Here is a 13,842-nt window from a genome sequence, read left to right as displayed (position 1 = left end):
ACAATTTCTAAACTGAAGTATGGCTCTACACGATGATACAAATTCTAAGAGTTTATAATCCCCTTAGAAATCCATGCAAGTATTGCTTTGTTTCTGAGTTTACATCACTTAGTAGTCTTAAACACTAATTTTGTTTCATGTTCTCAAGAAACACATGTATGACAACAGCCTCTACAAATGTCAACTCACTGAGTGAAGAATTGGGTGAGCTACACAAAATATAATCTGGGTTAGACAGGGAAGTCAAAGGGTCCATTCAATATTTACTAAAAAAAAAAAAAAAAAAAGTACCTATGTGCCAAGAATTCCAGCACATAATGTGCACAAAAGATTAAAATATATGGTCCATCTCTGGAAGTCTATTGTCTAATAAAAGAATAAAACATAGGCTGTTTCAATGCAACATAAAAACCATATAGTTAAAAACAGTATACTAGAAATACACAAAGCCACAATGCCCACTTTAGGGGGTTGAAGAGATTCTTAGAGACTGGGAAATCACATGTTAGCTGGTTAATCCAACTAAGGATAAGAATACTGATCCAACAAGAGGCAAGACTGAAGGGAAGGGAGGCAGGGCTAACATGGTGTCTATGTAGGGACAAAACTCTGGCAAGATGGTACTTTTCAGATGTAAAGTTCCAAAAGGTGGAAAATGGGGAGGTTGAGGACCACATAAGGTGTGTGCAGGGATGCTGGAGCTGTGTTCACTGTGGACCATTGACTAGATTCACAAGTAGGAGACTGGCATTCCTTTGGAGCAGCCCGTACAGTGAATGATGGCAGCTACATGGAAACAGCACAAGACCTGAAGTAACACAGCTGCTTCGGAATGGGTACAGGAGCACACAACAGCGCCCAGATCTCCCTGGGTAGGCACCTAGCTACAAAGCACAGGGGGGAAACTGTTAACTTGGGCTTTCTCCCACCTCTGGGCCATATTATTATTACACATTTTTTTACTCAAAAGCTGCTGGTTATCTTAAAATTTAAATCTGATTTCCTTTAAATAAATCATCAGTTCTCAAATGCTTAGCCATTAGAGCTTATGACAAATGCAGACTAGTCGACTGCAGTGACCAAAAGGTGTCAGTCAGAATTAACAACCTCTTGTGAAATCAATGCACTCATTAGAGAAACAAATGACAAGGTTCTTATCTTTTAACCCTTCAAAGCAGGACACCACATCTAAGTAGTTCTGTCTGCTTTGTTACCTGTGAAAGACATCTGCTTTGTACCAAAATGAGTATGCTGAACTTACCAGGTTACATTATAATGCATTTTTTAATTTTCACACAGCCAGGAGTCTTTTCTTCTTTGCTGATTTTTTTCAATCTGTACTGTCGGATCTCTCTCACCAATGTATAAAAAGCATCCTCCACTCTCTGCATTGTAAAACACAACTCCTTTAAAGTCTGTTTCATTTGGAAGAGTAATTTACTGGGAGAGCCATGTGTAAGAAGTTTGAATTATGAGCTTCACAGTTGAGAATTTTTTAAAGCAGACATCAGATTGAGTAAAACTGAGGATGCGGCTTTAAAACATGAGCTAGAACCTGGTTTGTTCTCAAAAGTATTTAATTTTTTATTGGAATCAAGAGTTAAACATTTTTAGTTAGGAATCAGAGGAGACTGAAAAGCCTAGCTCTGTGTCTGTGTTTCTCGATATAACTGAAGTTAGGTCTGAACTTTCCTTGGATAAAGGAAGACAAGTGACCTCCATACACCACTGATGTCACCTTCCACCCAGCAGGGGAGCAGAGAGAGAAGCTGACTAGAGACATGAAGCTTTGCTAAAACCAAACCTCAAATCCATGTCCCAACCAAAGTGATTAGAAACACTGGAACCTCCAGTTCTATCTCCAATAGATAATTCTAGTTAATTTCTAAATACCTAAGCCCATCTGAGACTGGTACCACAGTGGATGGATAATTACAGTATTTAAATAAGTAGGAGCCATTTACCAAAGCAAGAAACTCCACAAACCATTTGAAATATGTAAGATAGGAGCAATACATTTATATCCTTATATAAGTCTCCAACAGTCTGTAGATGCTGCTGTGTGCCTTGAATTTTAATTGCATACTCTAAAGAGGGGTTCTTTTAAACTATTTTAGAATTTATTTTATGTGCATGAGCGTTTCGAGCGCATGTATGTGTGTGCACCTTGTGCACATCTGGTCCTTAAAGGTCAGAACGACTCAGATCACCTAGAACTGGATAACAAGGCTGTGAGTCACCATGTGGGTCCTGGGACCTGAACCCAGAACCTCTGCAGGAACAGTAAGTGCTCTTAACTGCTAAGCGATCTCTCTGCCCTTCTAATGGGGTTTTCTGGTTTAAGGCTGTGGTATAAATCTACAACAAGGAGAATCATAAACAGCCTTTATGGAGAGAAAGATTTTCAACTTTCTCAAAACAGAAAATTAGGCAAGAGCCTAAGAGGCACAAAGTGCTTATAATTATAATGCTAATTTCTTCAGAAAAAAGTATCACCAAAGGAGAAGCTTATCTAACGTTCAGAAACTTTGCATACATGTAGTACAAATTCAACCTCAGATGTAATATTTATGTCCATTCTTCTAAAAAAAGGTAAATACTTAAGAAATTTGACATATTTTACTATTTACTTTTAAATGTATTTTATTTCATTTTAATAATGAATTGCTTATATAGAGAATTAGTATATTCTTTATTTTTCTATAATTGGTAAAAATAAGTTTTTCCATTGAACCAAATGTGATAAATGTACCTAGCACCTAAGAAGCTAATATGCCAAAAAACAATTTATTTTAAATTCAATCAGGAACAGAGATCAGGCAGTCAGTATTGAGGGTAATAAGCCAGCAACTAAGGCTTCATTTTGCATTTAACAGTTAGGAAAAAAATACTTCAATAATTTAGGGCACATTAAGTTTTATAAATCTCAAAAATGTATTAAGAACCACTTCAGTGAAATTCAGTAATTTACCTTTAAAATTCGTAAAACTGAGTTTCAGTAAAGAAGCAGGATTTAAATAATGATTCCATATTAAAATATAAACTTCTGACTAATACCACGTGCCACCCAGTAAAAAATACTCAATCTAATAATAAAAATAGAAAAAAATATTATTTTTATGTGTGTGTATGTGTACAGGTGCCTTTGGAGGCTAGACGGAGGCACCAGAGCTCGAGTCACTGCTAGCCACCCAGTGAGAGGGTAGGAACCAAAGTCATGCCTTCTGCAAGAGCAGCAGCAAGCACTCTTTTCAACCCTGCCTGGCTGTCCTGTAACTCACTTTGCAGACCAGGCCTGCCTCTTCCTCCTGAGTGCTGGGATTAAGTGTGCGCCACCGCGGCCCACTGCAGCAAGCATTCTTTACTCCTGGACCATCGCTCCGGCATCCCAACCCAATCTTATTTTAATGGAATCAATTTAATCAACTTTCCTACAGGGGAACAAACAAACATTTTCAACTTTTTAAAAATCACTAAATGTGGCATTTAAAATAAAATCCCCACTTGTATCTGCATGTTTTTAGTAGTTTTCTCATTAATTCAAGGTGTAAGTTGTACTTATTTATTCTTCAAAATATATCAGAAATGTTCATATTATATAAAAATAAGTTATTTAAGGTAAGTGACTTACAAAGCATTTTAAAATGTAAAACATGACTGGTCAATTTATATTTTCATAATTACTCTCTTTTAACTTGAAAGCCAATGAAAAAAATCTCCATATATTTATACATTTATTTAAGAGACAAACCAGGCAAAAGCTCATATTTTTTTAAAATCTTAAAGAAAGTAAATCTGTATTACTTCTTTAAAATCAAAGTCACACTGTCAGTGTAGAGGTCGATGTGCTATGGAGAGAGGAGAAAGAGGGTATGCCCTCCAACAGAAGAAAATCTGATCCTGTCTGCTTTTCAGTGTGAGCATCCCCATCACCAACACAAGAATAGATGATTTCTGTTTCCAGCAATGCAGAGAGAGAATTGGAAGCCAATAATTAAAGAGACAACTACCCATCACCAGGGATTCAGTATTAGGGTCTCAGGGGTCAAGATAATTAACACCAAGAAATAGTTACTACAGAAAACCCCATTTCTTAGTTTTACAAATATGAAATTTAAATTCATTTTAAAAAGCAATTTCCCACATTTTACATACTTAGTTATGCCTTGAAAATATGTGTCACAATTATCAAGAGAACTTAACAACAGTGCTATGTATCCTGGCCTACCATCATCAGCCTCTTAGGTCTAAATACTACATAAGGGACATGACTATAATGCAGAATACTGATTTTAATATGCTGAACTTTGAAGTAATATTTAAAAATAAGGTAGTTACAACGACTTGCTAAACTCAAGGTGCATAAGTGATTTGTCCTTGAGGGTGTAAGTTATTGACACTTTAAAATGTCACTTAGTGAACCCCAAGGGCAAATGAAAATATCTATGTATAAACAAGAGTATCCAAGTTTAAGCATGTAATTCCTGTGTAAACAGAGAGATCTGACAATGTTTGAGGTCAAAGCAGATGAGACTATGAAAACAGAGCACCCCCTGGAGACCTGCTAACATTTTTCATTTGCTCTCAGTAAGAGATTATATTTGTATCACACGTTTTCTTCCCTGTTGAATCATTCTGTCAAGGGAGTGGCACACCTTAGCATCAACTGTGACTACACAGAAGCAGCAACCCTGGCCTTCTGGGGAGGGAATAGAGACCCGACCCATTTCTCAGTACCAACCTCACATCCCTGATTATTTCTCAAGAAACCTTGTCAAACTACAACCCATGTAAGGATTCCTGAAGTACAGCAAGGGTTCAATAACTGTCCACTTCTAACTCAAAGTTCAAAACACTTATCTCATGGGGGAGGGCAATTATTAGATTAGGCACCTGAGGTTTTAAATTTGTTTTGCTTTCTTAAACAGCTTTATAAGCTTTCTTTCAGAGAGGCTTTCTATCAACTAATTTTATATATTTAGAAGTCAACAACAAACTAAGAAATTAATGAGTATTGGGTGAGTTTAAAGTTTGGAAACTACTTTTTACACTACTAAAAGCGAGACCACCAAACGTAAAAAAGCTATAGGGCTATTCTGAAACCCCTGCTTGTTATCTACCTGACACCCACTCACTCTGACTTTTGGCTTTATCCTTTATCGGTTTCACAAATTCACAGCTAATCCTCAAGGTGTTCAGTCTCAACAGCCTTTTCTGACACGCTGTTCAGAACTCAGAAAAGCCTGTCAATTCCCAAGTGTCTTGATAAATGTGAAGTGGCACTCTTTAGAGACTAAGAATACCGGGGCATCATAGCACACCAGCTAGTTTAACTGAGCCCCTTTGCCCTTTCAGATAAAGACATGAAAACAGCTAAGCTCAATGCCACACACCTGTAGTTCCAGGGACTGGGGATAGGGAGGCAGGGTAATCACTTTAGTCTAGAGTTCCAGAACAGTCTGGGCAACACAACAAAACCCTGTCAATACACATACACACACACACACACACACACACACAATCTATCTATCTCTATCTATCTATCTATCTATCTATCTATCTATCTATCTATCTATCTATCTATCTATCTATCTATCTATCTATCTCCAACTTATCCTTACATACTACTGGTAAGTTAATTGTATTTTAAAGTTAAAAAATAATGTACTGATAAAAATATATTCTGCAACCCTTATCTTCAAAGCAATAAAATGGGGCTAGAGAGATGGCTCAGTGGTGAAGAGCACCACCTGCTCTTCCAAAGGTCCTGAGTTCAATTCCCAGCAACCACATGGTGGCTCACAACCATCTGTAATGAGATCTGGTGCCCTCTTGAGGAAGAGATTTGGTCAGCTGTCCTCATCAACTTAGACCATGAAACCCAATATGGACAAGTTCAACAGAACCATCATATAGGAGCTGCCCATGCATGCTTCAGCACTGCCAGAGCATAAATTTCAAATTTCATATGCATACATATATACACCTATACATGGTTTGAAATGTGTGTAAACAGCCAGTCAGCCGCTCCACTAGTGCCATATAGGTGCTTCTGCTGACTTAAGAAAATGAGGGAAAAAGTAATAAGATACAATTTTTCACTAAATACACAAAATTTGCTTTAAAATGGTAAAATATGATTTTAGGCCAAACTACTAGAACAATTTCATCAACTGTCACCTAGAGAGGCTGAGATTTGCATATTACAGCGCACAGGCCAAGTGCAGGCAGGGTCAATTGTTCTGGTATAAGCTGACAAGGAGTTTTACATTATCAAGGCTTCTTAGGGAAAATAATGTGTAAGATACCACATTACTATCTGCACCTCTGCAAAAATGCTTGCCATGCCTTCACTTAAGTCTGCGAGAACTTCCGAATGAATGTTCAGTTCCTATGACCATAAGTAGATTTTTTTTGGTATTTTTGTTAAGCTCATGAACAAGAACAAGTTGCTAACAAAATACAATAAGGACATGTATACTTAATTAAAACAATAAGCAAATAAAAGACAGTAACAAAACTCCCTAAAAAGGAGCATAAAATTTTCAGAAAAACTGGAGATATAAAATTTATTAAAATGTACATTGTATGTTATAAATTACTAAGATTTTAGATTAGTAATTTTAAAATTAGTAAAATCTTTAGAATCTTCCATAACCTTATAAATATTAAATTTCAAGCAATATTAATGACTTCTCAAAGCACATACATTTCTAAACAAATCAACAAGTTCACTGAAGAGTAGGTTATAGTTTAGAAACACATTACACAAAAGACATAAATAGAAAAAAATCAATAAAAAAGACATAAATACAAATGCTAAGCACTGCTTAAGAAGTTCTAGTATATCTTACCTCTATACATGTTAGACAACTCACACTATCTAAAACGCAAATTTAAGTGAATCCACTTCTGTACCATACTTTACACTGACAAGTAAGCTGGGCACAGTGACATACGCCTGTAGTCCCAGCATACGGGAGGTAGAGGCAGCCTCTGCTACATAATGAGTCTGAGATTTGCCTGGGCTGTACAAGTATCAAAACACTAAAAACCAGACAAAAATGAACAAAGTGTGTGTGTGTGTGTGTGTGTGTGTGTGTGAGAGAGAGAGAGAGAGAGAGAGAGAGAGAGAGAGAGAGAGAGAGAGAGAGAGAGAGGAGAGAGAACATCATTAAAGCTAAAAGGCTACTATAAAAGGAAGTCAGACAATGTTCTAATCAATTATGAACCATAGTACACAAAAGCATTTCTGCAAACACAAACAATAAATTAAATGTAGTTATTGGAAGCTCCTTCTGAGTGAGGGGTGGAGAGTCCACACTGAGATAAGCAGGAGACTCCTTTCACTGTGCTCTGTGGCCCACATCCCACACCAGCACTACCCAAAGGGCAAAGGAGTGCAGAATCCCAGGCTTCAATGCTAACCCACTGGGCTGCATATCAAGTATGAGAGGCTCTTCTGGGCTGCAGCCCAGTCTCGGGCTTTTCTTTTTCCTGTGAAATGTCAACTACAAGGACACAATGCAAGTAGTCAAATGTTAATGGTAAAGTCTATGTAGTAGTTTTCAATAAAATTCTTACATTTCATATTTGCGTTCTTTCAAAAGAAGTGTTTCTAACATAGAAGAAAGTCATAGATATTATAATTATGTTTTCTGGGCTGCTTTTGAGGAAAATCCACGAGACTGGTCAGAAAACCAGGAAATAGAACATAGAATCAAGCCTCTTCCTGTCATTAGAACATGGGATGGACATGAATGAAATGGTTCCTCTATCATGAAGCCAAGTGAGGCACATCAAGTCTCTGTAAACTCTTAGCCAACTACACAAACTGGAACCCAGGAGATATCCATGTGACATTCAAACTACAAGAATTCACTTTTTTTTTTTTTTTTTTTGGTTTTTCGAGACAGGGTTTCTCTGTGGTTTTGGAGCCTGTCCTGGAACTAGCTCTGTAGACCAGGCTGGTCTCGAACTCACAGAGATCCACCTGCCTCTGCCTCCCAAGTGCTGGGATTAAAGGCGTGCGCCACCACCGCCCGGCAAGAATTCACTTTTTATAAACCAAATAAAGACTTCAAACTGAATTCACTGTTTTCTTTCAACATGCACCCTATTTGTACAGCTAAGAATAGGCACATTTGACCTCGTAGGGAAATTTTCTTTGTATTTATCCATCCATCTGCATGTTTGAAATTTGTTTAAATTTTTACATCCCTCACAAAATCCGGTAAACATTTCTGTGATGACCCTTATACACTTAAGCGTGATGTAATGAGGTGCTCCTCAATTTTAAAAAATTTCATCACAGAAGTTAAACTTTACAAAACCATTTTATGGGCGTTCCCAAAAATCTCTGAGCAAATTCATGCACTACAAATCGACTCAACATTCAGTGCACACAACGGTTTCCCCTCGTCTTTATGAACTCCTAGGATGCATTTTCCCTTATGCTAAACTACCACTGCAAACACAAATGATGTAATTATCAACTGAAATTTAAAGTTAGTTTTAAAATGAAGATGATTTTGAAAGAAAATTCAGGTTCTGACATATACTTTGGTCAGAACAATGTAGTTGATAATTTAAAATTATCTATTCACTTTCTAAATATTCCCTTATTTTAATCACAACTTTCTCCCTAAAGAATTAGACCCTCAAAACTTTCTGCCTAAATATAATTCTTCAGATACAATAAAATTTAATCTAGAAATATAAATTCTTTTTTGTTTGTTTGTTTTCTGTTTTGGCTTTTTGGTTTTTCAAGACAGAGTTTCTCTGTATAGCCCTGGCTGTCCTGGAACTCATTCTGTATACTAGGCTGGCCTTAAACTCACCGAGATCCACTTGCCTCTGCCTCGTGAGTGTTGGGATTAAAGGTGTGTGCCACCATGCCCAGCTGAAATGTGAATTCTTAAAACTGCTTCTAAAATAGGGAACTCAAAATTTATTCCACCGTTCTTTGTCTGTATCATTTAAGCAGGAAAATGTTTTCCACATTTCTTGAATCCTAAATGTAAAATGTATGTGGAAATTTCAATATGAATAGAAAACAAAACACCAGGCAGTGGAACACACCCATAATCCCAGCACCCTGAAAACAGAGTTAGGAGATTGAGAGTTCAAGGCCAGGCTGGAGGATGTAGAACACAGATCCTGTTTCAATCCCCACCATCACAAAAGGAAAAAAAAAAAAACAAAACAGTAAAAGAGACAAAGAGAAAGAGACAGACAGAGAACGAATCCAAAATAATATCATGGTCCCTGGATAAAAAGTACTGTCCACTCAAGAGAAGCCAAATAAACGTTATTTATATCTGATGAATCACACTGAATGATTGGCACCCAACAACAGTCATGCTGACTTTCACATCCCAGTCACTTACACTCACTCCATTTTTACTTACCTGTCTTGTCTTTGCTGAGGTTTCGATGAATGGGATCCCATAACTTCTTGCTAAGTCATGAGCCTGTTTTGTGTCTACTGTTCTAGAAGGCAAATCACATTTATTCCCTACTAGGACCATAGGCACATCTTCAGAGTCTTTTACTCTCTTAATTTGTTCTCTGGAGAAAAAACAAATTTGAAACAGAAGCATGAGCAACACAAAATATTTCAAACCTTGCCCTCAACTTTTGTCCTACAGAACTTGACTGAATGATTTCTTCATATAAATCCTAGTTTCTATCATACCATATTTTCCTGTCTTTTCTTACTTATTCTTTCCTCTAAGACAAAGATCTCACATGTCTATTCAAAACTCAAATACCGATACAGTCTCAACTACAGCAGAAAGGATTCATTTGCATGAGTATATACAACAATAAGAAACATACTGGAAAGTTTCAAATCGAAAGTACCATGTTTAAAATTGTCTTAGAAACATTATACATAAATGGATATTGTACAACTGAAAATGTTTTCATCTACTGGTATGTTGGCACATGTCTTTAATCGGCAGGATGAACTCTGCTGATTTCAGGCCAGTCTGATCTATAAAGTAAGTTCAAGGCCAGCCGAAGTTGTATTGTGAATAAGTTCACCCTTGTTTTTACCCAAACATGAATTACCAGCATTAACATAACTTTGACATTTCACAAGACCTTTCTCTGACATCTGTGGGCAAATATTCTGAGACCCCTGAACAAATGCTTCAAACTGGGGACAGTACCAAAGCCTTCATATACTATTTCTCCCATATATACATATCAATAATATAGTTTAATTGACAATTTAGGTATAGTAAGAGACTAATATAAAAAAAATTGTAACAACATGTAATAGAAGCTACATTATTTCTAGAAATTTCCATTTAGTATTTTTCAGATTTAGATGAGCATGAGCAAAATGTCAAAGAATTAAACTATGGGAAAAGGAGACTACTGTAGTACTCAAAGGAGAAAGATAATCACTGGAAAGACTGATTTTAATTTCAATCGTGTGTGTGTGTGTGTGTGTGTGTGTGTGTGTGTGTGTGTGTATAGGTGTGTGCATGTGAGTTCAGGGGCCAATGGAGGCCAAAAGTACTGGACTCCCTGCAGCTGCAGTGGTTACGAGATGGCTGGCGTGGATCCTCAAGAAAGGCAACACATGTCCATAGCTGCTGAGCCTGCTCTCCAGTCCTAAAGAGCAACACCAAAGAAACTACAATGTGTATTCTGTTAAGAGTCCTTTTCATGTGTTGCTGTCAATGTAACATGTAAATAAATCCTAAATTTAGAATAAAATTGTAAGTTTTCCTTCACAGTTTTCCATGAATGTCTAAAATACTGCTTGGCAGCAGTGGGGTGGGTTCATATCCCCAGGTGTTCTCTTTGCACCACCACAGAGAAGCTCTTCCCCGTCTCTCCTTCCTTATCACAGGAAACTATTCTTACTAAGATGCTGCCCTTCTTACCCAGCTGCTCATGGTTATGTGGCACAGCTTAACAGCAATGTGATGACTACTATAAACCCCAGGGAAAGAATGTAAAGTACATCTCATGTAATGATTAAGCAATCTTACATACATTTGTCAGAGTCATAAAAACCAGCAATAGCTCTAATTCTTCAACCCCTTATGCCATCTAAATGTATTTTCTTTAAAAAAACAAAAACACATAGGGCCACTGCTTAGTCACCCTATGAAATTCTGTAATAAAATATGATTTTTTTAAAGATCATCTGAGTGGCACCATCTTAAACAGACTATCCATGCTTCTGTTTCTGGTTGGTATCTGATGTCTCTAAAACATTAAGAGTTCTATTTCTCTAGCGCGGGGAAATAAGGTATAAAAGACCCTGGTATCAGAAACTTGTTCTCAGTCAGCACTACCACTATCTGCACAAACCGGGACAAATTATGCAACAGCTGCAACCCCAAAGAGCTGCATTTGTGCCGGGCGGTGGCGGCGCATGCCTTCAGTCCAGCACTCGGGAGGCAGAAACAGGCAGGTCTCTGTGACTTTGAGGCCAGCCTGGCCTTCAGAGCAAGTTCCAGGACAGGCTCCAAAAAACTACAGAGAAACCCTATCTACAAAAACCTAAAAAAAAATAAAATAAAAATAAAAAAGCTCCATTTATAAAACTGGAATTCTGCATACTTAGCACAAATGTTTTCAAATTTAAAGATTATACAGGTATAACAATTAGCAAAGAATCAATAAATGAAGCTATCATTACTTCTCAAAGTCAACTTCTATATTCAACTTAAACCCACCTATAATGGTGAATATCTTCAAATGATTTAGTATTATTTATGGCAAATACACAAAGAAAGCCCTCCCCAGTCCTCATGTACTGGTCCCTCATTGCACTGTACTCCTCTTGACCTGCTGTGTCGAGAATATCCAAGAGACAGGTTTCTCCATCAATTACTACTTGTTTCCTGTAGGAATCCTGAGAAGGCAGAAACACAGTCTGGGTTATTACAGTGCATCTTTTAAAAGGTGGACATACCCAACTCAGCAACAGATTTCTCCATTCAAAATGGGCAAAGCACTTCAGATAATCTTCAAAGCAGACCAGTCACCAATAAGCTCTTGACATCATTAAGAGAAACAAAACAAAACCATGAGATGCCATTTAGCACCTATTAAGAAGGCTACTGGCGAGCAGATACCTGTGAGTCCAAGGCCAGCATGGCCTACACAGTAAGTTCCAGGCAAGCGAAGTCTACATAATGATACCCTGTCTCAATACCCCCCACATACCCAAAGAAACTAAAATTAACTCAAGAGTCCCCAAAGATGATGTGACAAAGACCCACATAGCCTTTTCAGAAAAATCTGCCAATTTTACCCTGTAAGCCAGTAAAATAACTTCACAAACTTGAAGTATCCTAAAAACAAATTGTTACTTAAAAATAAATGATCATATTATCAAAGTATACAATAACAAAGTCCAGCCAATTTAAAATAGATTCTACATGGAAACTAGTTAATGATGGAGCTAAGAAAAGCACCCATATTTCACATGTTAAATGAGTGTTATTTCCTGCCTTCAAAGAAGGTTCACCAGATAGTCACTAATATCCTCAGTAAGTCAGGACAAAATAAAGTCACTTAAACTCACTCAACACAGTATGAGAATAAGGAAAAGTTATTCCACGCTAAAGAATCATATTTTCCATCTGTGAGGTAACATAAAACTTCAAAATAAAATGCACTCTGCTGGCAAGAAAGAGCTATAGGTAGAATTAAACCATTTCTGACAATAAAATGAGGCACATTCCTTTTGGAAAGCAATTCTCTATCATCTATCTATCTATCTACCATGTGTCTAACGGTGTACTTATTTAAGTCCATGCCCCACCCCCACCAGGTTTTGAACTGGAAATTAGCAGGACTACATCTATTTCGCTCAGCATGACACATCAGTGCTAAGTCTTAAACATTGTAGGAATCAATAAATATCTGTTGAATGGATACATCTACTTAATATAGATACAAAAAAGATAAATGTAATTTTAATTACAATTATGTTAACATAAACACAAAACAAAATTTTTTAAATTGTACCCAGCCCCTTTCAAACATTCTGTGCTAAAGACACTGCATATCTTCACAAAAACTGCTTCCAACAAACTAATTTGCATGAAAAGATTTTCAAATCAACAGTTTTAAAACTTTTTCAGTTTTTTTTTTTTTTTTTTTGGTTTTTCGAGACAGGGTTTCTCTGTGGTTTTGGAGCCTGTCCTGGAACTAGCTCTTGTAGACCAGGCTGGTCTCTAACTCACAGAGATCCGCCTGCCTCTGCCTCCCAAGTGCTGGGATTAAAGGCATGCGCCACCACCGCCCGGCTCTAACTTTTTCAGTTTTTAAAATGTCTTCTAAAACCAAGTATAAGTTTAAGATAAATTTTTAAGTTATAAATTTTAATAAGTCATTTTTAATTACAAAATACTAACAAATTTAGTACATGGTATTTTCATTTAATCATATATGTTGTAGATGATTATGTAAAAACACAATAATAATATGCTCTATTTTAGAACATTTATGATATGTAAGAGACTAAGGATAGCTGAGTTTTTCAACTGTCTTAAATTCTGGACGATGAAGAGCTAAATTGAATGAGGTACAAATGTTATGATACGACAAAACAGCCAGGCTTTGAGGTACACATTTGTAATCCCAGGGAGGGAGGAGGCCAACCTGAGTTATTACACAGTGAGTTTAATGCTAGCCTGGGCTACTTGGGAAAACTCAGGACCCTCTACCCCCCAAAAAAAAACTTAGTGTACAAAGGATATGCGTTACATCACTTTCCCAAACAGGAATGCACCCATTCATCACCACTAACAAAATTTTTGTATTGTTATTAAAAAAAAATATTTTGATAAGCTAAAAATTTTGTAT

The 13,842-nt window shown here is 36.9% G+C and overlaps 1 protein-coding gene across 3 annotated transcripts in view; it reads right to left on the bottom strand.

The window, feature by feature from the left end:
* The window catches only part of Kras (KRAS proto-oncogene, GTPase), a 34,691-nt gene that overhangs the window by 7,034 nt on the left and 13,815 nt on the right, over positions 1–13,842 (bottom strand). Inside the window, exons 3-6 of one of the 3 annotated variants that reach the window (XM_057766196.1) lie at positions 11,703–11,881; positions 9,411–9,570; positions 1,270–1,385; position 1,167 (exon numbers count right to left, since the gene is read on the bottom strand). In XM_057766196.1, coding sequence (XP_057622179.1) covers position 1,167; positions 1,270–1,385; positions 9,411–9,570; positions 11,703–11,881 — 456 coding nt within the window. Of the gene's footprint in view, positions 1–1,166; positions 1,168–1,261; positions 1,386–9,410; positions 9,571–11,702; positions 11,882–13,842 lie in introns of all 3 variants that reach the window. The other 2 variants (XM_057766194.1, XM_057766195.1) reach the window with 2 other exon arrangements.

This window comes from Chionomys nivalis, chromosome 1 (genome assembly GCF_950005125.1).
Source record: "Chionomys nivalis chromosome 1, mChiNiv1.1, whole genome shotgun sequence".
NCBI lineage: Eukaryota > Metazoa > Chordata > Mammalia > Rodentia > Cricetidae > Chionomys > Chionomys nivalis.
The sequence above is the reverse complement of the archived record's forward strand: the minus strand, read 5'-3'. Positions and strand labels throughout refer to the sequence as shown.